The sequence below is a fragment of the Brienomyrus brachyistius genome, unplaced genomic scaffold, assembly GCF_023856365.1.
Source record: "Brienomyrus brachyistius isolate T26 unplaced genomic scaffold, BBRACH_0.4 scaffold95, whole genome shotgun sequence".
Taxonomy (NCBI): domain Eukaryota; kingdom Metazoa; phylum Chordata; class Actinopteri; order Osteoglossiformes; family Mormyridae; genus Brienomyrus; species Brienomyrus brachyistius.
Window position 1 is genome coordinate 588,642 of NW_026042370.1, and position 24,471 is coordinate 613,112.

The 24,471-nt window shown below is 46.5% G+C and overlaps 1 protein-coding gene across 1 annotated transcript in view; it reads right to left on the minus strand.

The window, feature by feature from the left end:
• LOC125727368 (protein NLRC5-like) overlaps positions 1-24,471 on the minus strand; it is a 479,373-nt gene that overhangs the window by 422,339 nt on the left and 32,563 nt on the right. Inside the window, exons 2-3 of the mRNA XM_049004038.1 lie at positions 6,327-6,428; positions 1,617-1,838 (exon numbers count right to left, since the gene is read on the minus strand). Of these exons, the coding sequence (XP_048859995.1) occupies positions 1,617-1,838; positions 6,327-6,388 (284 nt within the window). The 5' untranslated portion in view covers positions 6,389-6,428. The remainder of the gene's footprint in view (positions 1-1,616; positions 1,839-6,326; positions 6,429-24,471) is intronic.

The following is a 24,471-nucleotide window of genomic DNA, read 5'->3' on the forward strand; positions in this document are numbered from 1 at the left end:
CACAATTAATCACAGCTTATTATGGTGACTAACTGGACCATTTTTTTATCAATTGACACCACGAGTTTAAAGCCATTTATCTGGGAAGTAAGTTGCTCTGGAAACAAAACCTAAAGCATCACTTCAGCTCCCAAACCTCCTCAGGGGACCACAGCCAGTCCATGTGATCCTTACATTTCACCACCAGCTCACTTCATTAACTAATGAAATCAGCTAAAACTGCCAATGAGATATTGATTAGCCACATGACCTCTGATAGTGGTCAAGTGAAAAAATACATGGATGTACAATTTCTGCAAATACTGCGGTGACTTTAGTAAAGTGTTTGGATTGGCTCACACACCAACATGAAGATCCTTCTCTCTGGCTGCCTAAGACTTTAGCACAGTGCTGTACATGTACAGAATGTTATGAGGCTCTTACTCTTCTCCAGCATGTCAGCGAGATCATTTTGCTCCATGGTCCTCAGGATGTACAGTGTGATCTTCAGAGCTCCCTCTCTGCCACAGGTCTTCTGCATCCGACCATCACTGTCCAGGTCATTGTCCTCCTCCAGCTGACGCTCAGAGCATTCTCGGTAATTATGATCTAGGTACCTCACAATCATCTTCAGCTCATCCTTTAGGAACTTTAAGGCTTTTTCCTCTAGTAACTAAAACAAATAGTCACAGTTAATTCTTGCTACTTGCACCGTCACAGTTTTAAATATATTTGCTTTAACAGGATGAATTTCTTATTATTCAACTGTATAAAATATAAGTTAATTCATATAACAGCTAAAAAAACATATCAGCAACAAATACATACCTTCAGTATGGATGATAAACCCGATTTGTCATGTAGATCTGAACTACATTCTTCCATTTGGTGTCTGTGAATGAGGCAGAAAAGTTAATCTAATTCAGTCCAATTCAGATTTATTTATTTGATCAGAAGGTCGGCGGTTTATGCCCAGCTTCAGCGGAACAGTCACATGTCTTTGGGCCCTTAAGCAAAGCTCTTAACTCCCAGCTGGACAGGAACCAACATCAGGCTCATGAAAATTATAAATTTACCAACAAAGTGAGTACAAAAATGCTGCCTTAATTAATCTGAGTAAATCCTATACAGTGGTTCTGTGAAAGTAGGTAGACTTTAGCTTAATTTATTTAAAACATTTTAAACTTCATTTCCAAAAAGTAGGCAGATCTAACTCAAAAAACATCAAGTTAAATTAGGTTTTACTTATTACTTATGTATTAATTAACCCCAGACTAAATAAAAAGAAAACATCCATTGATGTGATAACCTGCCCGTTCAGTAGATTCAGGCTCTCAGCTGACTTCACTTTATTGCTGCATAACGTTGCTGAGCTATAATACCGATCCAGTCATTGGCTTTTAAATATTTGCTGATTTTAATTCAAATAGCAACTTTTTTTGGCCAGACAGTGTAGAACACAGACAGTTATACAGACAGAACATCTCTTTAAAATCTCAAAGCCAAATGGATTTAACGAAGTTAAAATATTACGCATTCAATATAAAGTTTCTTTCCTCATACATTGTATGTGTCTCTGTGCCATTTGACTGAGAGTCTGAGTGTTATAAACAGTGTTTGTTTAAATGCACATTTACCTTTGATCTGTAGGAAAAGATCCCTCTCTGAAGTGGATTGGATCTTCCATTGACCTGTCACTCTTCAGGGAAGCACTGCTGGGTACAGGGGAGTCTGCTCTCTTCATCAGGACACTGTGGGCAGTGAGAGGAAACAAACCCTCATGGTATAAATATAATTCATACAATGGGGACGGCATCACACTGCTGGGTACAGGGGAGTCTGCTCTCTCCATCAGGACACTGTGGGCAGTGAGAGGAAACAAACCCTCATGGTATAAATATAATTCATACAATGGGGACGGCATCACACTGCTGGATTCAAGGGAGTCTGCTCTCTTCATCAGGACACTGGGCAGTGAGAGGAAACAAACCCTCATTGTATAAATATAATTCATACAATGGGGACGGCATCACACTGCAGTTTAGCCTTCTGCTCTGCCTTCAAGTACTTAGATATGCTGTGAAGCTCTTGATGCAAACAAACTTAGTCGCCGGTTTATGCCCAGCCTCAGCAGAGTGAGCCTCTGGGCCAGTGATGAGAAGATCGCCGGTTTATGCCCAGACTCAGCAGAACGAACCTCTGGGCCTGTGATCGGAAGGTCGCAGGTTTATGCCCAGCCTCAGCAGAGTAAGCCTCTGGGCCTGTGATCGGAAGGTCGCCGGTTTATGCCCAGCCTCAGCAGAGTAAGCCTCTGGGCCTGTGATCGGAAGGTCGCTGGTTTATGCCCAGACTCAGCAGAGTGAGCCTCTGGGCCTGTGATTGGAAGGTCTCCGGTTTATGCCCAGCCTCAGCAGAGTGAGCCTCTGGGCCAGTGATGAGAAGATCGCCGGTTTATGCCCAGACTCAGCAGAACGAGCCTCTGGGCCTGTGATCGGAAGGTCGCAGGTTTATGCCCAGCCTCAGCAGAGTAAGCCTCTGGGCCTGTGATCGGAAGGTCGCCGGTTTATGCCCAGCCTCAGCAGAGTAAGCCTCTGGGCCTGTGATCGGAAGGTCGCTGGTTTAAGCCCAGACTCAGCAGAATGAGCCTCTGGGCCTGTGATCGGAAGGTCGCTGGTTTATGCCCAGACTCAGCAGAGTGAGCCTCTGGGCCTGTGATCGGAAGGTCTCCGGTTTATGCAGACTCAGCAGAGTGAGACTATGGGCCTGTGATCGGAAGGTCGCCGGTTTATGCCCAGACTCAGCAGATGAAGCCTCTGGGCTTATGATTGGAAGGTCGCCGGTTTATGCCCAGACTAAGCACACTGAGCCTCTGGGCCTGTTATCAGAAGGTCTCCGGTTTATGCCTAGACTCAGCAGAGTGAGACTATGGGCCTGTGATCGGAAGGACGCCGGTTTATGCCCAGCGTCAGCAGAGTGAGCCTCTGGGCCTTTGATCGGAAGGTCGCCGGTTTATGCCCAGCCTCAGGAGAGTGAGCCTCTGGGCCTGTGATCGGAAGGTCTCCGGTTTATGCATAGACTCAGCAGAGTGAGACTATGGGCCTGTGATCGGAAGGTCGCCGGTTTATGCCCAGACTCAGCAGATGAAGCCTCTGGGCTTATGATTGGAAGGTCGCCGGTTTATGCCCAGACTAAGCAAACTGAGCCTCTGGGCCTGTTATCAGAAGGTCTCCGGTTTATGCCTAGACTCAGTAGAGTGAGACTATGGGCCTGTGATCGGAAGGTCGCCGGTTTATGCCCAGCCTCAGGAGAGTGAGCCTCTGGGCTTGTGATCGGAAGGTCGCCGGTTTATGCCCAGCCTCAGGAGAGTGAGCCTCTGGGCCTGTGATCGGAAGGTCTCCGGTTTATGCATAGACTCAGCAGAGTGAGACTATGGGCCTGTGATCGGAAGGTCGCCGGTTTATGCCCAGACTAAGCAAACTGAGCCTCTGGGCCTGTTATCAGAAGGTCTCCGGTTTATGCCTAGACTCAGCAGAGTGAGACTATGGGCCTGTGATCGGAAGGTCGCCGGTTTATGCCCAGCCTCAGGAGAGTGAGCCTCTGGGCTTGTGATCGGAAGGTCGCCGGTTTATGCCCAGCCTCAGGAGAGTGAGCCTCTGGGCCTGTGATCGGAAGGTCTCCGGTTTATGCATAGACTCAGCAGAGTGAGACTATGGGCCTGTGATCGGAAGGTCGCCGGTTTATGCCCAGACTCAGCAGATGAAGCCTCTGGGCTTATGATCGGAAGGTCGTCGGTTTATGCCCAGCCTCAGCAGAGTGAGCCTCTGGGCCTGTGATCGGAAGGTCACCGGTTTATGCCCAGCATCAGCAGAGTGAGCCTCTGGGCCTTTGATCGGAAGGTCGCCGGTTTATGCCCAGCCTCAGGAGAGTGAGCCTCTGGGCCTGTGATCGGAAGGTCGCCGGTTTATGCCCAGCCTCAGGAGAGTGAGCCTCTGGGCCTATGATCAGAAGGTCGCTAGTTAATGCCCAGCCTCAGCAGAGTGAGCCTCTGGGCCTGTGATCGGAAGGTCGCCGGTTTATGCCCAGCCTCAGGAGAGTGAGCCTCTGGGCCTATGATCAGAAGGTCGCTGGTTAATGCCCAGCCTCAGCAGAGTGAGCCTCTGGGCCTGTGATCAGAAGGTCGCCGGTTTATGCCCAGCCTCAGCAGATCAGTCACATGTCCTTGGGCCCTTGAGCAAAGCCCTTAACTACCAGCTAGACAGGAACCAAGATCAGGCTCATAAAAATGATAAATTTACCAACAAAGTGAGTACAAAAATGCTGCCTTAATTAATCTGAGTAAATCCTATACAGTGGTTCTGTGAAAGTAGGTAGACTTTAGCTTAATTTATTTAAAACATTTTATACTTCATTTCCAAAAAGTAGGCAGATCTAACTCAAAAAACATCAGGTTAAATTAGGTTTTACTTATTACTTATGTATTAATTAACCACAGACTAAATAAAAAGAAAACATCCATTGATGTGATAACCTGCCTGTTCAGTAGATTCAGGCTCTCAGCTGACTTCACTTTATTGCTGCATAACATTGCTGAGCTATAATACCGATCCAGTCATTGGCTTTTAAATATTTGCTGATTTTGATTCAAATAGCAACTTTTTTTGGCCAGACAGTGTAGCACACAGACAGTTATACAGACAGAACATCTCTTTAAAATCTCAAAGCCAACTGGATTTAACTAAGTTAAAATATTACGCATTCAATATAAAGTTTCTTTCCTCATAGATTGTATGTGTCTCTGTGCCATTTGACTGAGAGTCTGAGTGTTTTAAATAGTGTTTGTTTAAATGCACATTTACCTTTGATCTGTAGGAAAAGATCCCTCTCTGAAGTGGATTGGATCTTCCATTGACCTGTCACTCTTCAGGGAGACACTGCTGAGTACAGGGGAGTCTGCTCTCTTCATCAGGACACTGTGGGCAGTGAGAGGAAACAAACCCTCATGGTATAAATATAATTCATACAATGGGGACGGCATCACACTGCTGGGTACAGGGGAGTCTGCTCTCTTCATCAGTACACTGTGGGCAGTGAGAGGAATCAAACCCTCATGGTATAAATATAATTCATACAATGGGGACGGCATCACACTGCTGGGTACAGGGGAGTCTGCTCTCTTCATCAGTACACTGTGGGCAGTGAGAGGAATCAAACCCTCATGGTATAAATATAATTCATTCAATGTGGACGGCATCACACTGCTGGGTACAGGGGAGTCTGCTCTCTTCATCAGGACACTGTGGGCAGCGAGAGGAAACAAACCCTCATGGTATAAATATAATTCATACAATGGGGACGGCATCACACTGCTGGGTACAGGGGAGTCTGCTCTCTTCATCCGGACACTGTGGGCAGTGAGAGGAAACAAACCCTCATGGTACAAATATAATTCATACAATGGGGACGGCATCACACTGCTGTTTATCCTTCTGCTCTGCCTTCATGTACTTTGATATGCTGTGAAGCTCTTGATGCAAACAGACCTATTTACAGTCAGGTATAATGTGAAATAAATGAAACCTAAAAATTTAATTCCTATATGAAAGGTTTAGTGTCATTTATTTAAATATTTATTTATTTGTTTGCTTTTGTTATGCAGTCATTTTGTATGGGAGGGCTGACCGAAAGAACGAGATCGTGGGTGCAAGCGGCCGAAATGAGTTTCCTCCGCAGGGTGGCTGGGCTCTCCCTTAGAGATAGGGTGAGGAGTTCAGTCATTCGGGTGGGACTCAGAGTAGAGCCGCTGCTCCTCCGCATCGAGAGGAGCCTGATGAGGTGGCTCGGGCATCTGATTAGGATGCCTCCGGGACGCCTCCCTGGGGAGGTATTCCGGGCATGTCCCACTGGGAGGAGACCCCGGGGAAGACCCAGGACATGCTGGAGAGACTATGTCTCCCGGCTGGCCTAGGAACGCCTCGGGATCCCCCCAGAGGAGCTGGATGAAGTGGCCGGGGAGAGGGAAGTCTGGGCTTCCCTGCTGAGACTGCTGCCCCCGCGACCCGACCCCGGATTAAGCGGAAGATGATGGATGGATGGATGGATGGATGGATGGATGGATGGATGGATGGATGGATGGAGGGCTGATCTGTTGCTGTCCTCTAGTATAAAATAACTGGCAGATTGGAGAAAAAAAAGGCGAAGACAGAAGATGGCGAGATCTTTTTATTAAGCTACACATATTACAGTGCTGCCCACGGACCAGCCCTAGCTAGGAGCCCAGGTTACTTTATGTTATGGCCTGACTATAGACCCAGAGAGACATCCATGCTAGTGGGCTGTAATACTGTTACCTCTCAGTGCTCTTTCTGTTACACTCCACAAGGGGGCGCATTTCAGAAGCAGCTTCCTCCATTTTCGTGACGATTCAGACCAGATGATTCCTGCTGGGTCCTCTGTGAACATGAAGGGTAAATAGATACATACATGAAGAACATCTAGTCCTAAACACTTTTACATCGACACAAAGCACTGGGATTCCATTCTGACACATTTCATGTCCGGGCTGCAGACTGACTTTCTCCACTAGTACTGAGAAAGTTACTTTTTAATTAAGGATTTAATTAAGGATTAATTTTAGGAGCATTAGCACAAAACTTGGGCACAGGACTTATATCGACGTACAATGCAACACATCTTAACTGTATCACTGATAAATGCTTTGTAAATAAATGTACAATTTACAGAAATCGCAAAGTGACGTTTTACTTTAAAGGAGAAAGACAAAAAAGTGAAATAGTGCTTAAATCAATGGCACCGCCGCTCTATATAAGTGTGTCATACATGTTAATTTAATTATTAGTTGTGTCTGTTAACTATAATCTTACCTTGCAATAAAAATATCTTTATTTTTTCCAGAGTCTTATTCGTGTTTCTTGACAGAACGGCGATTCCAGCTTTAAATCACTTTCACTTTCATTTACAGACAGGTAATGATCCAATTAGTGTGAAACGCGGATGCGGTCTGAGCAGAAACGGACGCGGACTCAGTGGCACGGCGGACCGTTTTGTGGGGTTTTATCCATGTGACTTAATAATAAACGATAAGCGAAAGGGGACAAGCTCCGCCGTCACATAATTCTGTCATAACGCACATTCTGCATTATATTTCTGCTTATAAAACGCGGTAGTGCAGTGACACTTTACCCACGATTAAATAACGATTCACATCATTCTTTATTACGAATTAGTGCAAAAGCACCGTGGCACATGTTGTCCTTTGCATAGTGAATCCCAGCTGCTTCTGGTCACATTGTTCATCCAGGGACACGGTGATGTCACTTGGGACTTATGGCGTTATATTTGTGCCTCATTCCTGAGCTCATAGACGGAATTTCACAAGCAGCATCCCCGCTCCGCGCGCTCAGCTCAGCCCAGCCTGCACGCTCGCTCACCTCGGCACAGCGTCACATTCATGCTACAATAATTAGCCAATAGAAGACCCGAAGTAGCTAATTCCTGATTGGTCAGTCTCCTCTCCAATCACTACACTCATTGATATAAGGTGACTGAAAGAGATAAATTGGGCAAGGAAACGCGGAAATTATTTTAGCTATTGGACGAAACGGAACGTTAATAATATACACTGCTCAAAAAAATTAAATACTTTTAATCAGAGTATAGCATCAAGTCTATTAAACTTCTGGGATATTGATCTGGTCATTTAAGTAGCAGAGGGGGTTGTTAATCAGTTTCAGCTGCTTTGGTGTTAATGAAATTATCAACAGGAGAACTAGAGGGGCAACAACAGGGTCTGGAGAAGCCATGGAGAACATTATACTGCCTGCAGCATTGTTCAGCATAACCGGTTTTGTAGTGGGTCAGTGATGGTCTGGGGAGGCATATCCATGGAGGGATGCACAGACCTCTACAGGCTAGACAACGGCACCCTGACTGCCATTAGGTATCTGGATGAAATCCTTGAACCCATTGTTAGACCCTACGCTGGTGCAGTGGGTCCTTGGTTCCTCTTGGTGCACGATAATGCCTGACCTCATGTGGCAAGAGCATGTAGGCAGTTCCTGGAGGATGAAGGAAATGATACCATTGACTGCCCTTTAGATTACCAACTCTAATTTACCCCTGACGAAGGAGTCCGCCAGATTCGCCTTGGCCGACAGGGCGATCTGCGGGCTTGTACCACAGGGTTTGTCTTAGAGGTTACGGAAATCGCCACCATTTAAAACAATGTCAGCCTCTGATTATTCGGGTCCCTCGACCTATATAATTCCCCAAAGGCTCAGTGTCTGCCAATTACTGAGCATGTGGGTGCCTCGGAGATTAAGCCGATGTTTACCCAAACCACACGTACGTCCACCTCAGGGGCTCAGCCGGGGGCAGCCCATATCATAACGTGTCAACCTCAGCGGCTGTGAAGGCGCACCTTTTATTGCGGTAGTTTGTACGAGGTTTACTTTTGGCTTGTCTCAGGGACTCCGCCGATGCTACCATGTATCTACCTTGTGAACGTCTCAGGGACTATGCCCGTTGCCTAGGAACATAGTGTGTACGCCCCTCAGAGGGTAGACCGGTACCTTTCATCAACTTGCTTTGACCTCAGAGGTTACGTCGGCTTGTAACTGAGCTTGTGCGAACTCCAGAGGTATAGTTTTGGTATCCATCTAACTTAACTTGGGCAGTCGAGTTTGGGACCCGGATAAATGGGATTTAACCCAGAGGCTGCAAGATACTAATCACCACTTTAGTCCTAATCAGGATAGAAATCCAATCTGGAAAGTTTATAAAGAAGTTAGCAAATCAGACAGTCATAAAGTAATTAAAACAACATTTATTGAACATACTGCAATATACAATCATTAACATGTGGCCACATACTCTTAAATACATTTGGACAAATACAATATTAAACAATCACATTCCTCAGCTGAGAGTGCACAAAGTTCTGCGGACAGTATCTGACTACAGATGGACTTTCACACAGTTCTCTGTGGGAGCTCTGATTACAGAGTGACTCCCCGACCTCTTCTGAGGCCCTTCCTTAAGTATCCAAACCAGGTGATGGCATGTCTCTGAAGACTGACCAATTTCGGTCAATGGTTAATTTTAGGGGCATTGTTGGCCTTGGTTCTCAGGTCCCCAGCCAATCAGATCACTTTAGGGGCGGTCGTAATTCCCTTGTTCTACCATGTGAGAGGCTCTCTCCTTTTGGTGGGTTTAGCCAAATTATCTATATTTCTCTTAGGGAAAGTTATACTGCCTTAAATCTGAGAGTATAATACTCGCCGTCTCATGCCTATTCAAACAAGACCAAACATGCGTGTATTTGTCCCTAACATCTATGTGTGGTGAGTTATCCTGTTTATAGTGGAAAAGGTGTCTGTGTCTGGAGGCTGACAGCTGTTGTTGCTGTGGATTGACTGTAGGGCTCTGGTCACTCCGGGGGTGAAAGGTCTTGCTTTTCCTGTGTTGCTCCAGTTATTCTTATCCAGTCTCTCAGGAGCCAGCAGGCCTTTGCCTTCCTTAAAAGGGGAGGTCTGGTGAGTGGGGTCCAGTAAAGTCAGGGTCACGGATCCTTTTCTTGGAGCTCTGCAATGCAGGCTGATCAGAGTTGGGGTTGAGTTTTATGTCCTAATGTCCAATACTAATAATAATAATGTTACAAACAGGTATTATATATATGCAGCAGACACACAGCCGTCATCCTACACATATACATGTATATTTCAATCCCCATATCTATAACATACAGAAGTAATAATAATAATGATACTGATCGCTCAGCCTCTTATGCGCCCATTCTCATATATGCAAGTGTAGGTGTGAACTGATTTGTCATTGGACGTGCTGGCATTTGATGCTGTCAGGGGACGTGACACCGCCCCCCCCCCACCCCCGGGCCCAAGGCGAAGGCAGGGGGAACCAGGCAACCGAGGCCACCCTGCCGCCCCCAAGGCACAAGGGCCCACGGCCATACATCCCCGAGACAACCAACTGCCCAACCTGATAGGGAGCCCGCGAGGGACTAAGGAGGCGCCAACCCCCGTACAAGGAGGCCCGCAGGGGGGGGACAGGCGGCAAGCCCCCCACCGAGGAAAGCGGGTCCAGGGCCAAAGGGCCCCATCAACCGGGACTCCCCCCCCCCCCCCCCATATCGCCCCCCAGCAGGACGGATCGCCGCCCACTGCAGCGACCCGGCACGTCCACCCCCGACACTGCAGGAAGATCTAAGGGGGGCCCATACAAACAAAGTGCCCCCCCCACCCACCCAGGAGCAGACCCGCGGCGACTTGGGAGCGGTAGACCCCCCGCCCAGCCCAAATCGAACCCCCCAATTCACCTAGAAGGGCCCAGAGCATCCCAAGAGACCCCAGACCGCCCGCCAGGGCCCCACCACAGTGCAGCAGAACCAAGGACCACCCAGCCCGCGGCCCACGACAGGAGGCCGCCCACACCGGCCAGGGCCACCTGCATCTCCTCCATGATGGATCTTCCACCCAGCGGGCCACCCCACCCGCGCAGGTCCAGAGACAGAGAGTTGGGGGGAGGGGCCCTCAGCCCCCACCGCTTCCCCTTCCCATGTTAGTGTGAAGTGTGCATGTACATGTGTCACAGTGTTGTGTGTTTATGTCTACAATGCATTAAAATTAGTAATTTGTATCTTGGGATATTTATCTTTAAACCCTGAATTTGTTTTATTCCTGAATTTGTGAACATGGAAAAATAGCAGTGAAACTGCATTATAGAAAATTTGCAAAAAAATCCGATACATATTTATAATGCACAAATATTCAATATTAGAATTTCAGTGGCATATAAAATTCAAATTGTGATGAGACAGATTTGCTTCCATATGCTTGGCAATGAACTCGATTCTGATTCCAGCGAGCGTCAACATGGTCTGTCCAGACCAACAAATCTACATCTACCACCAAATGTGCCCAGGATTGAATTAAAATAACTGACCCGTGTAGCCAAGTCATCTCACCTCACTAATAGACAAAATATTGCAAAAATTATATTGTTTCTCAATTTTTAACTGAAATATACATTAGCTAATGCTAATATGCTGTGTGAGCTAGCTAACCGGGCTCGCTATGGTCATATACAAAGTTAAAAACAGCAAACAGACTGGTATATATTCACCCGCTTTTCACCTGCGCAAAGAAAGCACATTTTAACAGTTTACTTACAGTGTAAGAAGGTTGAAGCTCTGCCCCAAGAGACGTCTCGCTGTCCAACTCAATCTGAATGCGGCCGGCTGTAACCGAGGAACAGCTTGAAAAGAGCGTGTACCATGTGCACGTTCGCCTAGAATGCGCAGCGGGTCCGCATTTTGACTGTACGAGGTCAGGAGGTGGGCCGTATATTAGGCGCATGTCTACTGCTATCTGAGGAAGCACAAGCGTATTGTTGACAGTCGACCACAACTTTCCCCATTCAGTTATTTGCCAGTCCTGCAAGTACAGCCTCTACAGGCCTACACCCGCTTTGGCTGTGTCTACAGACACCCCCACGACTTTCAACGCCTTCAGTACATTCTCCTCAACCGACACTGAAAGCAGAAGTGCTATGGGCTTCGCAAACGGTTAGCCGACATCACTCCTATACGTCCAATGATGACATTCACACTGTGGTGAGCAGTTTGCTGGGACACAGTTAGGAATTGTAGGAATTGTGGCCTACATACCCTTCACAGCCCATTCAAGACTGGTTTTGAAGTGTGGATGGCGGAGAAAGTTCTCAAAGCCCTACATTGTCTTTTCCACTCGGCACCAGCCAGAACAGAGGACTTCACAGCTGCAACATCATCCTCAAGATCCCCTCTACCTTTCTGTGGCCATTGGTGGCTCGGAAATTTGCCAGCTGTCGAACGAGCATTGGAAGTCTGGCCCTCTATTGTGAAATATGTGGACCTGGTGAAGTCAAAACAGGTGAAAAGCCCAGGGACATCTTCTTTTGACTGCATTTCTGAAGCCCGAATGGATCCCCTTCTTCTGGCCAAACTACATTTTTTCATGGCCCAATCACAGGCATTTCAACCATTTCTGACTAAATACCAGACAGGGGTTCCCATGATGCCCTTCCTTTGGAAGGACCTGGCAGACCTGATCTGGGTAAATATTCACCACTACAGTAACAACAGCAATAAATGAACATACAAACACGCACATGTGAACTTAACTCTAATTTTATTTTCAGACTCTCCTTCAAAGCTTCATCATTCATTTCATTACCTAAGACACTGTTAAAGAGTCAAAAGACCAAAAGCTACGGCATTTGGTATCACACACAAGTCGCATTGGGGGAATGCATTATTTTCATGGATGTCCATTATCTCAAAACTAGAACCAATTCAGCAAAAGATTTTTGAAATCAGCACCTTGGTAACCTTAAATCCATTTAAAAAACCTTGGCATATGAAAATCACATTTTTTGTAGACCTGTGTTATTGATTGATTTACAGCATATTTATTGTGCATCGCGCCCACGGATCAGACAGCCCATGCACGTGCCCTAACCCTAACCCTAACCCTTCCAGCCGCTGACGGGCGTCATACACGCGCCGTCTGATCCCGTCCTGTTGCTGTTGTTCCTGCATCGTCATAATTAATGTTGCACCAGGACCATCGTTGCACTTGACCAGTTACCTTGTTTTGCTGTCATATTTTGACGGCTTTGTGGAAAATACTGGCAAACATGCTGCCAAGTCTACTTAAGTTCTTGTGGGTCATTGTGTCATAATGTGTGGTCAGTTACTCTGCGGTCATTTACTCTGCGGTCAGTTACTCTGTTCCTTTGCCCTCTTCTGCTCCCCATCTGTGTTATCCTTTGGTTCCTTGTAGTTTGTTGTTTTCCCTGTTTTGCTTTTTTCACCCCTCCTGGTCCCTTTACTTAGTACCTCCCCTGTTTTGTTCAGTTTCCTTAATAAATCCCTCTATTGTCCCTGCTCCGTTAGTGGATCATCGCCTCCTTTTCCCCACCTGCTCCACACTGTGACACAAAGCAACTTCCAGATGCTGCTTTTCAGGTTCTTACAAATGCTGTACTGCTGCATTCTTCATCTGACTCACACATTTTACTTCACCAGGTTCCTTGCTGGCTAGTTTCAGAAATTTTTGCTGGCTCAGATAACTGAGGAATTTGCATCATTTTATATCATTTCATTAATATTTTTAGCCATAGCTTGATATTTAATGAGTAGTTAAAGGCTAATTAAGAGTTATTGTTAAGAAGCTATATCACATAATTTTTGTATCTCTCGACTGTTTTCTTTGTGCTGCGATTATTTGTGTAAAATGTGCTACAAAATACCATATTTAGTTTAGGGCAAGTCATAAGGAGTTATTTACTATCACACTAACAAAAGAAAATGACAAATTAGAACTTCAGCACCTGCCTCCAGTATCTTGGTTACTGTTGGATGCATCTGTACAAGGAAGAAAATATGGCAAACATGACAAAGTCTGTTCCATGTGGTCGTGTATATCGGGCTTGTTTGGGGACTGATTTCTCCACCTTACTTTACACAGTGGGCTTATTTTGGGCTTGTTTTCAGGGGTGAAGTTGCTTGGGTTTCTTGTCAGACTTGGCAACTGTCCTGCCCTGATCGTCCACTCCTTCCGTGTGCCACGCCCCCCTCGTTAACCCCGTGTGGATTCCCCGTGATCACCAGCTGTTTCTCATCATTGTCATTAGTCCAATGTATTTAGTCTGCGTTTCAGTTTGTTTCCCTAGTCCAGTCATGAATGTTGTTTTGTCTGTGTTTATAGTAAACCTCGCATTTTCCCCGAATCCTCTTGTTCTGCTCTTCTGTCTGTGCTCTCTATGGAAAAACAGCAACACAGGAACAATGCTAGAAGCGTGACTCTTTGTAGTCCTGCTGACTGTGCATCACACAAGAAAGTATTTAAAAAGATTTATTTAGAATCTAGTTCAGCTAGCGATTAATTAAATTTAACTTAGTCCTGTTGGTATGCTAGTTTTAAGTCTAGCTAGCATTAGCTAGCTCATTTCCAGAGAATGGCAAACCTATAGCTTCTAAGCAGATACAGTGGTGTCATGTACTGAATGGTACGCTAACCCTTTACTGTAAGAGGAAGTGTATGTTGGATGTTTGTAACTGGGGGGATGAGGCACAAGGGGAACGCTCTGTAGGGACGTAGAATAAAAGCAGTAATGTTTGAAACTGGTGTCAGTGAGCCTAAGGTTTTCAATAGTGAGAGAAACTGAAATTAACTATCTTTTTTGAGTTATAAAATACATAAACATTCACCAGAATGCAGTTCTGCTCATCAGTGTTCAGGATGCAGATTTGCCATTATTACTGATTCTATAAGGCACTAATTCACACAGTGAGTTACAGGACAGAACAGCCCCACCTGCTGATTTGGTGGAACCATCATCAAAAAGCATTTTTTTCTCCCCATTGCTTTACCCAGAATCTTTCGTCCTCTGGGTTTCAATGTATTTCTTTCAAAAAAATTACATTTGCTTTCTCGTCCTTTCAAAATATTGATTTTTCAATATGAAAAATTGAAATACAAGAAAACATACATTCACTATTAACATAATATTAACTAGTGGTTGCTAATTTAAGTCCAACTTTCTGTAATTGAAGAGAAGTACCAAAGAAGCAGCCCAAAGACAGGTAATATCCCTTCACAGTCAGATATTATAACTATACCACCCACCCACCCTGTTAGTCATAAACAAACAGACCAGGTGGTGTTTGTCCGGTAGCCCCTAGTAACCTTGCCTGCCCCTTCAGGGTGATTCTCTGCCCATTGCTGTATCCAGCATCACCTGTGTAGTTGCCCATTTTCCAGCTGCTCTCTGTCTGCCTAGCAGAGATCTTTGAAGAAGCCAGTTCCAGGCTCCTGGCAAACCGCAGTCCTCGCCGTCTTCCCCAGCATCTCCTTTATTCTCAGAAGCCCGTTTTGTTGCCCGCCTTTGCCCAGGAGCCCGATTTTTACTTCACGTTAGAACACTCATTTTAAGCCATTGATTTATGACACTTAAAGCCAGACAACAAGAAAACGATGACGCAGATCTTTCAGTTTGCATTTTATCGTTCCAACACAGATATGTCTTTTAAATGGTGAATTTGACTCAAACACTGGCGATTCAGTCATCTCTTGTCCAGTCATTTTCCAGCTGACACTGGATACATCTGCTGAGAAACATTCCCAACATCACTGTGTACCTGGATGACGTCTTAGTGACTGGCAGGTCAGAGGCAGGGAACCTGAAGGATCTGGACCAAATTCTTAAACAGATGTCAGAAGCTGGTGTCATGCCCGGCTCGTCCGCTCCTCATGTGTGCCACGCCCCCTGATTACCCACGTGTACTTCCCCGATTATACCCAGCTGTGTCTAGTTACTTTGATTAGTCCTGTGTATTTAAGTCCTGGTCTCCCCGGTTTCCCTTGTCCGTCATTGATGTTTGTACGCGTGAGCTATTTCCCGGTCCCCGTCTTCCTAATTAAACTCCCGTTTTGCCCCGTATTCTGCCTTCCTGCTTCCTGCTTGGCTGCTTACCCGCACGATCGCCTGCCTGCTCGTACCCGATCGTGACAGAATGACGGACCCAAAAAAGAAGCGGAGGAAGAGGAGAGCGCAGCCGGAGGAGCTAACAATTCGCCTGGGGGCATGCTCTCTCGCCAGGCTGGGACTCCTGACTGAGTGCGAGGAGGAGGAACCCCTCCAACTGCAGGATCCGGAGCCGGCCTTTAAAGAGCTACCGTCACCCCCGGAGCGATGTTCATTCCGGCCAGAGCGGCTGGCCAATGGGGGGGCCAGAGCGGTACGGGAAACCATCCCGCGAGTCCCCAGCTTTCTTAAAGGGGCCACGCCCGTTTCACCCGCGGTCCTCGCTGACCGATACTTCACCCTCCAGGGGCTTTATTGGAGGGTGATGGGAGAACCGGCCCCACAGGCCCCCCTGAAGGGGGAAAGACTCGCCGCACAGCTGGGGCAGGACTTCGCCTCCTTCTCTCCAGAATCCCATTATTCAGATCTGGAGTGAATGGCTGCAACTTCCGAGCCGCCTCCGCTGCCCCCTGCGGCCCCAGGGCCCGAGCAGCCGCCTCCGCTGCCCCCTGCGGCCCCAGGGCCCGAGCAGCCGCCTCCGCTGCCCCCTGCGGCCCCAGGGCCCGAGCAGCCGCCTCCGCTGCCCCCTGCGGCCTCAGGGCCCGAGCAGCCGCCTCCGCTGCCCCCTGCGGACCCAGGGCCCGAGCATCCGCCTGCAGCAGCTCCAGAGGCACACCCTCCGCCTGCAGCAGCTCCAGTCCCTTCTCCCCCTGTGACTCCTATGTCCTCACCCCGGCGACATCAACCCCGACCAGGGGTCGGCTTGTCTGTGTCCCGCAAGGGGAGGGGGCACAGACGCAGGGCTGGGGTCCCGCCCGCCCTGCCCCCTGCCTCGCCTGCGCTGGGGCTCGGTTGGCGCCCGCGGGTCCTGGCCCTCCGGGTCGGCTGTCGCCTGCAGGTCCCCTTCCGCGGCCTCGTCACCCGGCCTCGCTCCCCCCTCCGGTGTCTGGTCGGTCGCCTGCGGGCTCCCCGACGGCGGCTCCTCCTGCTCGTGCGCGGCGGACGTCGCCGCCTGCGGCGGCTCCCCCCTTCTCCTTACCCTCGGCCAGGTCCCCTCCAGCTCCCTCGTCCCCTTCCCCGGTGCTCCCTCCTGCTCCTGCCTTGGCCTGCTGGGTTACGTCTTAAGCGTGGCAGGAGTGTTTTTCTACCGTCTCTCAGTGTCACCTACTTTGTTCATAAGACCAGGACTGAGGGTTTGTCACCAGAGCAAGAAAATGCAAGAACGATTTAGGAAGCCCCCAGTCCAGAGAAGGTGGCTGAGCTCAGGTCATTCCTAGACTTAGTAAATTATTACAGCAGATTCTAACCTGGTTTAATGCCTCTCTGCCAGTTACTGCAGTGGGCAGCTCAGGAGGCTTTCCAGAAGGAGGAGCTGTGACAGTCAGCACCACTGCTGGGACATTGAGATCCAGAGAGATGCCATCTCTTCATGTGACGTATCGTCCTGTGGGGTTAGGGCTGTCGGGTCGGGTAGCACTGCTACACGGGAAAGGGAGGTTAACGCAGGCAAAGGTGGTCAATATGGAGAAGGATTCCAGTCAGGAAAATGTGGCTCCAGAGGGGGGTGACTTTAAGGCAGAATGTATTGAAAAGGATGTGTTGGTTAGGCTTAATGGTTAGGGAAGCACACTTGTAATTCGAATCCCCGACCAGCAAGACACCACTGAGGTACCCTGAGCAAGGTGTCGCCCCCAAGCACTGCTCCCTGGGCGCTGAATTAGCTGCCCCCTGCTATGTCACGATGTCACATTTGGGTTAAATGCAGAGGACACATTTCATTTCAGTGCTGTGATGTGTCAACAATGACAATTAATCACTAAATTCTAATTCTAATGCAGTGTTGTTCAATGGGGAAATGAAGCAGTTGCAGTCCTATTAGCAGCATAGAGGAGACTGCAAAGTAACAACAGAAGTTACAGTCACTCACATTATACTCATTAACATACAACATCAGGTAAGAGAACTAAGTGCGGGTGAGTGGGGGCGGCATCTTATCCCAACTCATGGTGGGAAATGTTTCTCTCACACTTACGGCAGCAGAGAAAGACTAGCAATCATTTTTAGGGTGAAATACTTCTATTTGTACATGTAAGTACATGTACAGGCAGCTTCTGACAGTCTACACAGACCATAACCCTTTGATGAGTCTTTGCATTGAGTACAAAGGTATCTTGCCCATGGTCTCTGCAACAACGGAGTACTGAGTGTGACCTTGTCTGCTTACCAGCTCTACATAATGTACAAGGCAGGGTGTGAACAAGCAAATGTGCCTGCATTTCATCATCTCCCACTTCAGAGACCCCTGACACGTACCGACCACCTGACACTGTGTCTCTGCCGGATAGACTCTCAAATTCTCCAGTGATGGCAAAGCAAGTCAGTGTGGACAGCGAAAGACCCAGTACAGTCACTGGTACAGAGGTATGTGATGCAGGACTGGAAAACTGAACATGAAAGGTTCATATGGCAGAGAAATGCCAAACGTTAAGGAGAGGTTAATGAAAACAAAGGGCTGATACAGACAGACCGGTCTGACACGTCCATCAGTGTCAGGAATTCAGGCGAGGCGGGATGTGACCAGACTGGGCGTGACGGAATGGAGGCTCGACTGACACAACAGTAACTTACTGCCTGCTGAGCTGCATTGCTATTACCGTCCATATGTGAAAATACAGGACATCCGTGTAAATTCAAAGCAGCGGAATACTGTCCAGTTTATGCTGGCGACTGGTTTTAGTTGGTCTCACATGGCTTGAGATGGTGTAAGATGGTCTTAAGTCAAGTTGGTCTTTATTGTCATTCTTATCCATTTATAGTGCAATACACAGTTAAAACAAAAACAGTGTTTCTCCCGGACCACTGTGTGTGTGTGTGTGTGTGTGTGTGTGTGTGTGTGTGTGTGTGTGTGTGTGTTTCGTGTGGTATCAAGACAGTCCCTGAGTGTTCAGTAGTCCGACGGCATGGGGGAAGATACTGTTTCTGAGTCTGGTTGTAAAGGCCTTAATGCTCTGGTACCTTTTTCCAGATGCCAAGAGGGTGATAATGTGAGGGGTGGGTGGGATTGTCCACAATGTTGGTGGCTTTGTGGGTGCAGTGTGGGGTGTGAATGTCCGTGATGGAGGGGAGAGAGACTCCAATGATCTTCTCAGCTCTCCTCACTACCCACTGTAGGATCTTGCAGTTCCAAAGCAGACCGTGATGTAGCTGCTTCGGATGCTCTCAGTGGTTCCCCTGTAGAATGTTGTGAGGATGGATAATAGGAGATGGACTTTTCTCCGCTTCCACAGAAAATAGAGGTGCTGCTTTCTTGACTATGGAGCTGAGCCTGAGGGACCAGGTGAAGTTCTCCGCCAGATGGATACCAAGGAATTTGGTTCTCTTGACGATCTCCACGGATGAGCCATCGATGTGCAGCAGAGAGTGGTCACTGCAAGTTCTTCTGAAGTCAACAAGCATCCCAGTCAGCTGCTACAGAATGATTGTGTTGAATGCTGACCTGAAGTCTATAAAGAGCATTTGGATGTAAGTGTCTTTATTGTCCAGGGGGGTAAAGGCCAGATGGAGGATGGTGGTTATGGCATCCGCTGAATGGCTGCGGTGACACATGAACTGCAGGGGGTTCAGTGAGGAGGGCAGCAGGGTCTTGATGAGCCTCATTACAAGCCTCTCGAAACACTTCATGATGATGGGCGTGAGAGCCACAGGTCAGTAGTCATTGTGGCAGGATGCTGAAGACTTCTTCGGCACAGGGACTATGGTGGTGGCCTTGAAGCTCCTTGGAACCACAGCGTTGCTTTTAACCATGTGTAGTAGGTGTTCAGCATATCTGGGAGGGAGGCAGTTTGCACTGCTGACCGGGTGGTTGACGCGACATATTTTCCGATGCACGCTCTCTGTCCGCTGGGGGGAGTGTGCTCACCTGTGTGCGTGCACGCGTGTCTGTGCACACGCATCGGGGTGGAGCTCCGCCATGCGTGATACAGACACAGAGAGAGGTCTGTAAACACGTGACCGTGTAGAGACGAAAAATGACAAGCTGTGTAAATAAGATAAATAACAAAAGGCTATTTAGTTTGTCTAAAAGGACAACATATAGACGTGTTCTATAGGAAAGTTAACCTTAAATGACTGTTGCGATCTGGCGCTATATAGTAAATAAAATTAAATTACGTTAACTTCACCTTCGGGGGAGCAGGAGGTGCCGTTGGGGAGGCAGGGCGCCCCCCTAATATAATGGTAGGGGAAACACTGTCCTGGTGTACAGGCTTGATGGGCCCACCTTACACAGTCCATGCCAGGGGTGAGGGACATGATCCATATTGGGCCGATGTGGGTGCGGGTTTTTGGGATGACCTCTCCATCAGCCAATAATAAACCGCGCTTCTCACCTCCAGTCGTGGGGACCCACTGTGATTGGCTGACTGAGAGGTCGTCCCAAAAACCCAACACCGGCTCCCCATGGACCAGGTTCCCCACGCCTGCTCTATGCATTTCACCCAGTATTCCTTTGACTTTGAAATGTTCTATACACACAAAGCAGAAGTTTGCTGGGCTTGAGAAGTGGTCTGGGGGCAGCTGGAGAATCACTGTTACAAATTTCCAGACTGTGGCAGCCGTGAACAAGTTCACCTTTGAGCTATGAGCAACAATATTAGACTCAGAACTTGTATAAAAGATATTTACACTGGTACATAGTAAAACATTTTAAGCTTTTTAGTTTTAAACTTTAAGTTTGAATAATGTAAGTACAAAACTTACAGTGGAATCACAAAAATAAATTATGTAAAAAAAATACTTTCTTACCTCAAATTCTGCAGAGCTGCAGGCCAGGTTGGTGGCCTCAGTGCGGATTTGCCGGTGGCTGGTTACTGAGATGTAGCGGATATCCCCTGTGTGAATACCTCCTCACTCCTCTGGTGAGTCTTCAAACTGTGACTGAGGTGAGGTGCAATGCTACACATCGGCAAACGTGCAGTGTTGTAGAGGATGCTCTGGCCGTTTGCAAGACCTCAGGGTGTTTATGCTTCTCCCACAAGTGGTCCTGTGCAGTCATTGTTGTGTGTGCCTTGCTGCACAACACTGCAGTCCGTGCTGGCAAACCGCCTCCTCAGGAGCATGAGCCAGATGACAGTGCAGTGGTGCTGTGCAGTCATTGTTGTGTGTGCCATGCTGCACGACACTGCAGTCCGTGCTGGCATACCACCTCCTCAGGAGCATGAGCCGGATGACAGTGAAGTGGTGTAAAACAGGAGGGAGGGACACCAGGCTAGTTTGGAAGCCAGAAGGTGGCTGATCAGCAGTGTTTTTAGGTGTCATTGTAATGATCTGGACATGTGTTGCGCAACTGGGATTGCAGTACAACTGCTGAACTTACACCTGGTTGACAAGACATCTGTTTCTGATAGATCCTTTGTTTCACTTGAATGTTGCTTTGGACAAAAGGTGTTATTTACTGTACAAATAGTACTTCTGCACAGAGGAAATTGCCATAGAAAAACAAAATCAATCTAATTATCAGGGTTATAAATGTTTTAAAACATGTTACATGGTTGTATAGCTCAGCAGCTGCAACTGAATCATTTTACTTTGTTAAAACATGTTCGGTATCGCTCTGCAACTGTGACAAAATAGAATATTTTATTTAATTTGTCTGATATTGACAAAATGGTATTTAATAAAAACAAATCGTATTAAATTCTGTGTTGTCATCTTTTTATCTATAAATTTCCTTGATGTTTTGCTTTTTTTCTGGGGAATCGCTTCAGTATTGGCATTGAAATATTTTAGATAGGTATTATATTGCAATGAAGAGTTTGGTATCGTGACAACATTCTGTAACATCCTGAGCTCAACTTTTCTCTAGTCATAAATGGTTCTATTAAGATCTGTAGGAGATCTTAATGCTATCCTCAAGGAAAGTACTCATTTCTACATTGAAGTATGTCTGTCTAAATGGATAAAATTTTGTCACCTTGGAAAAATGCTGTTTTGCAATGTGAAATTTTATTAAGTAATCGTTTGCTATGTATACAATAAAATCTGAATGGAACTAATAAAATTAAACTATACAGAGTAATAAATATATTACCAAAAATATCTAGTTTGTCGATGTTACACGGAGACACAAGATTGCCCCCTAGTGACGAAACAGATTAAATGTCTTGGAATTCAGATTCTTGGCTTCTGGAACAGCAGGCATTTGCCTAACGGTGGTGGCACGAGCTCTAGCTGAAATACACAGAAAAGACTCCCACCCACTGCCGCAGTAGTGTTTATATAACAGCACGACTGTACAGTTTCACTTAGACCCCGACCTGTTTACACAATATCAGCTTATAAATATTTGTACACTATGTGAGGGTGGATCGGTACGTGGCGCTGTTGCCTGACATGTTGATATGTTTAACCTCATGTTGCGTGATATTCCTCTGAAAACATCCACACATCACCATAACCACTTAATCCCAACTGGGGTCGCGGGGGAGACCGGAGCCTATCCTGGGAACAATGGGCACATCTAACCAAATTGACGTTTCATAAGCAGCCATGCTGTAAGTCCGACCTTTGATTTGTAATGTCCTGTGTTTTTGATACCATTTCAGACAAGGTTTTATTCAACTTTATGGCTGTTTTGGAGACTGTATACAGTATTCAGTAGAATACTTAACTAATTAAATAGACCTAACAAATTAAGTCGGCAGCACTCTTTATTTTTGCTTTCATAGCCCTTTCACGTCACGTTTGTACGTCTCACAGCAATGCCACCGTGCCCCCCCCCCACGGAGATGCATCCATCTGCAGAGCCGCGGGACCATGATGTCACCACAGTTTTAGGCCCCCAGTTTCAGGATAGAACTTACGTGATCAGGGGGAGTTACAAGATGTAAAGATGGCGGACGACACGGTGTGTAGTTGTCGTTGTTTAGACAGTCATGTCACAGTAATTAAGAGCTGCAGGATCTTAGTGTTTAATAGTCTAACTAAGAGAATGTCTACAAACACTGTGCATGTCTTTATGGGTTTACAAGCAGAGCACATCGGCATGATAACATATAGACGTTAGGGTTCCGATTCACTGAGGTGAGAATAAAAGAAAAAGTCATTTTCTGAGGAAAACATGCACATCAGTGTTACTGCTTAAATTATGAGGAAGTATTTAAAATGTTACACCTGCCAGGCAGATAATGATTTCAACAAAATATATTTCAAAACGACAGCTAATACCGTGTCAAACGCCACCTTTATGTCTTGTAACCATAATCCCATAACCCCAGTCGTTCCGTCCTGAAACTTGGCCGAAAACTGTGGTGATGTCACGGTTTTTATTTCTGAATGTATTGTTGAACACTTTGTTTTACTTTGCTAGAATGTATTGTTTGTTCTGACAGAAAACCACGTACTGAAAAAGTCTCATGTGTGCATGATCAATCTTATTATTATAATGGTAAAATTCCAAATCCATCAATGTAAATATGCAGGTAAAAATCATGCTTCATTGCTTGTGACCAAAAGTTCAAACAATATATTTTCTCAATTCATCACACTTCAAATCAAGAGTCAATCAAGACTGTAAGGGCCGGTACTGTAATAAAATGAAAAAAAAGCAATATGTTTTGGTGCTTTCGTCATTCCGTAAAATGGCGCCTTACGGAATGACATCTGGGGCTTGATATTGGTCTGGGGGCTGACAGAGGACATGCGCTCCCAGCCGCCTCCTGCAGCCAGGTACTCGTGAAATAATACGATGACAGTGTTGTGTCACGTAGAACAAGAATAACTGGACATGATCACTGTTACCAAGTTTTAACAAAGACGGTGCATAACAGTGACAGACCTCTGACACAATCTCTTTCTCCTCCTCTATCCCATATCCCAGCAACCTCACATTCCAGAACCATTACCGCCATCTACTGGTGTATGCGTATAACACAACAGACGTGTTCAGAATAGTCTGGTTTAAGAAATGGACTGAGGCACAATGCACACCCCTGGATTTCAGATTGCTATACATCTTCATTAATAACCGCACGTGTCCAATCACCACCAGCTGTTGAACGTGAAGTTTACTGGCGAACATTACACTATTAATTAATAATCACCCATAATGTAATATAGAAAGCCAATGGATGTGCAAGTCGAGTGTTACAGTACATGAGGCCGGTCTCGAAACCACTGTTTTGCAGTCTTGGTCTCGCCTGAGAATCAACATTATTTTGACTCGGTCTAGTCTCAGTCTCGGACAGAGAGGACTCTAGGTTTTATTTCAAGACCAGTAAAGACCACTCATCAAAGCACATCAATGTTTATCACAACGGCTTAATATTCATCTGTTTGTTAACCCTGAGAACCCGAAAGACTCACAATGTGTTGATTTTCGCACCATTAATATCAGGCTCGTAACTTTGGATAGGTATAATGCACAGACATGAATGGCATGTCTGCAATCAAGAGAACTTACTTCATCTGGACTTCCAAGTTGCAACTCTATGCGTTAAAATATTCCAGACTAATCCTGTGTGCAATGAGGCATATATTTTAAACATCTTCCATGAAAAAGCCACCCTAATAAATCCATAAAACATTAGTATTATTCACATTAGACCGAAAACAAAGCGCATATTTGTTTCCACCATGATCCGTGCACTAGCTTTCTGGGGAAGGTAGCTGTCATGGTACTATGCACTATGAATTCACTGAGCTCCTGAGAGTGACCCATTCTTTCACAAATGTTTGTAGAAGCTGCATGTCTGCATGCCAAGGTGCTTGATTTTATACACCTGTGTCTATGGAAGTGACTGGAACACCTGAATTCAGTGATTTGGAGGAGTGTCCCAGTACTTGGTAATATAGTGTGTGTGTGTGTGTGTGTGTGTGAATATATATATATAT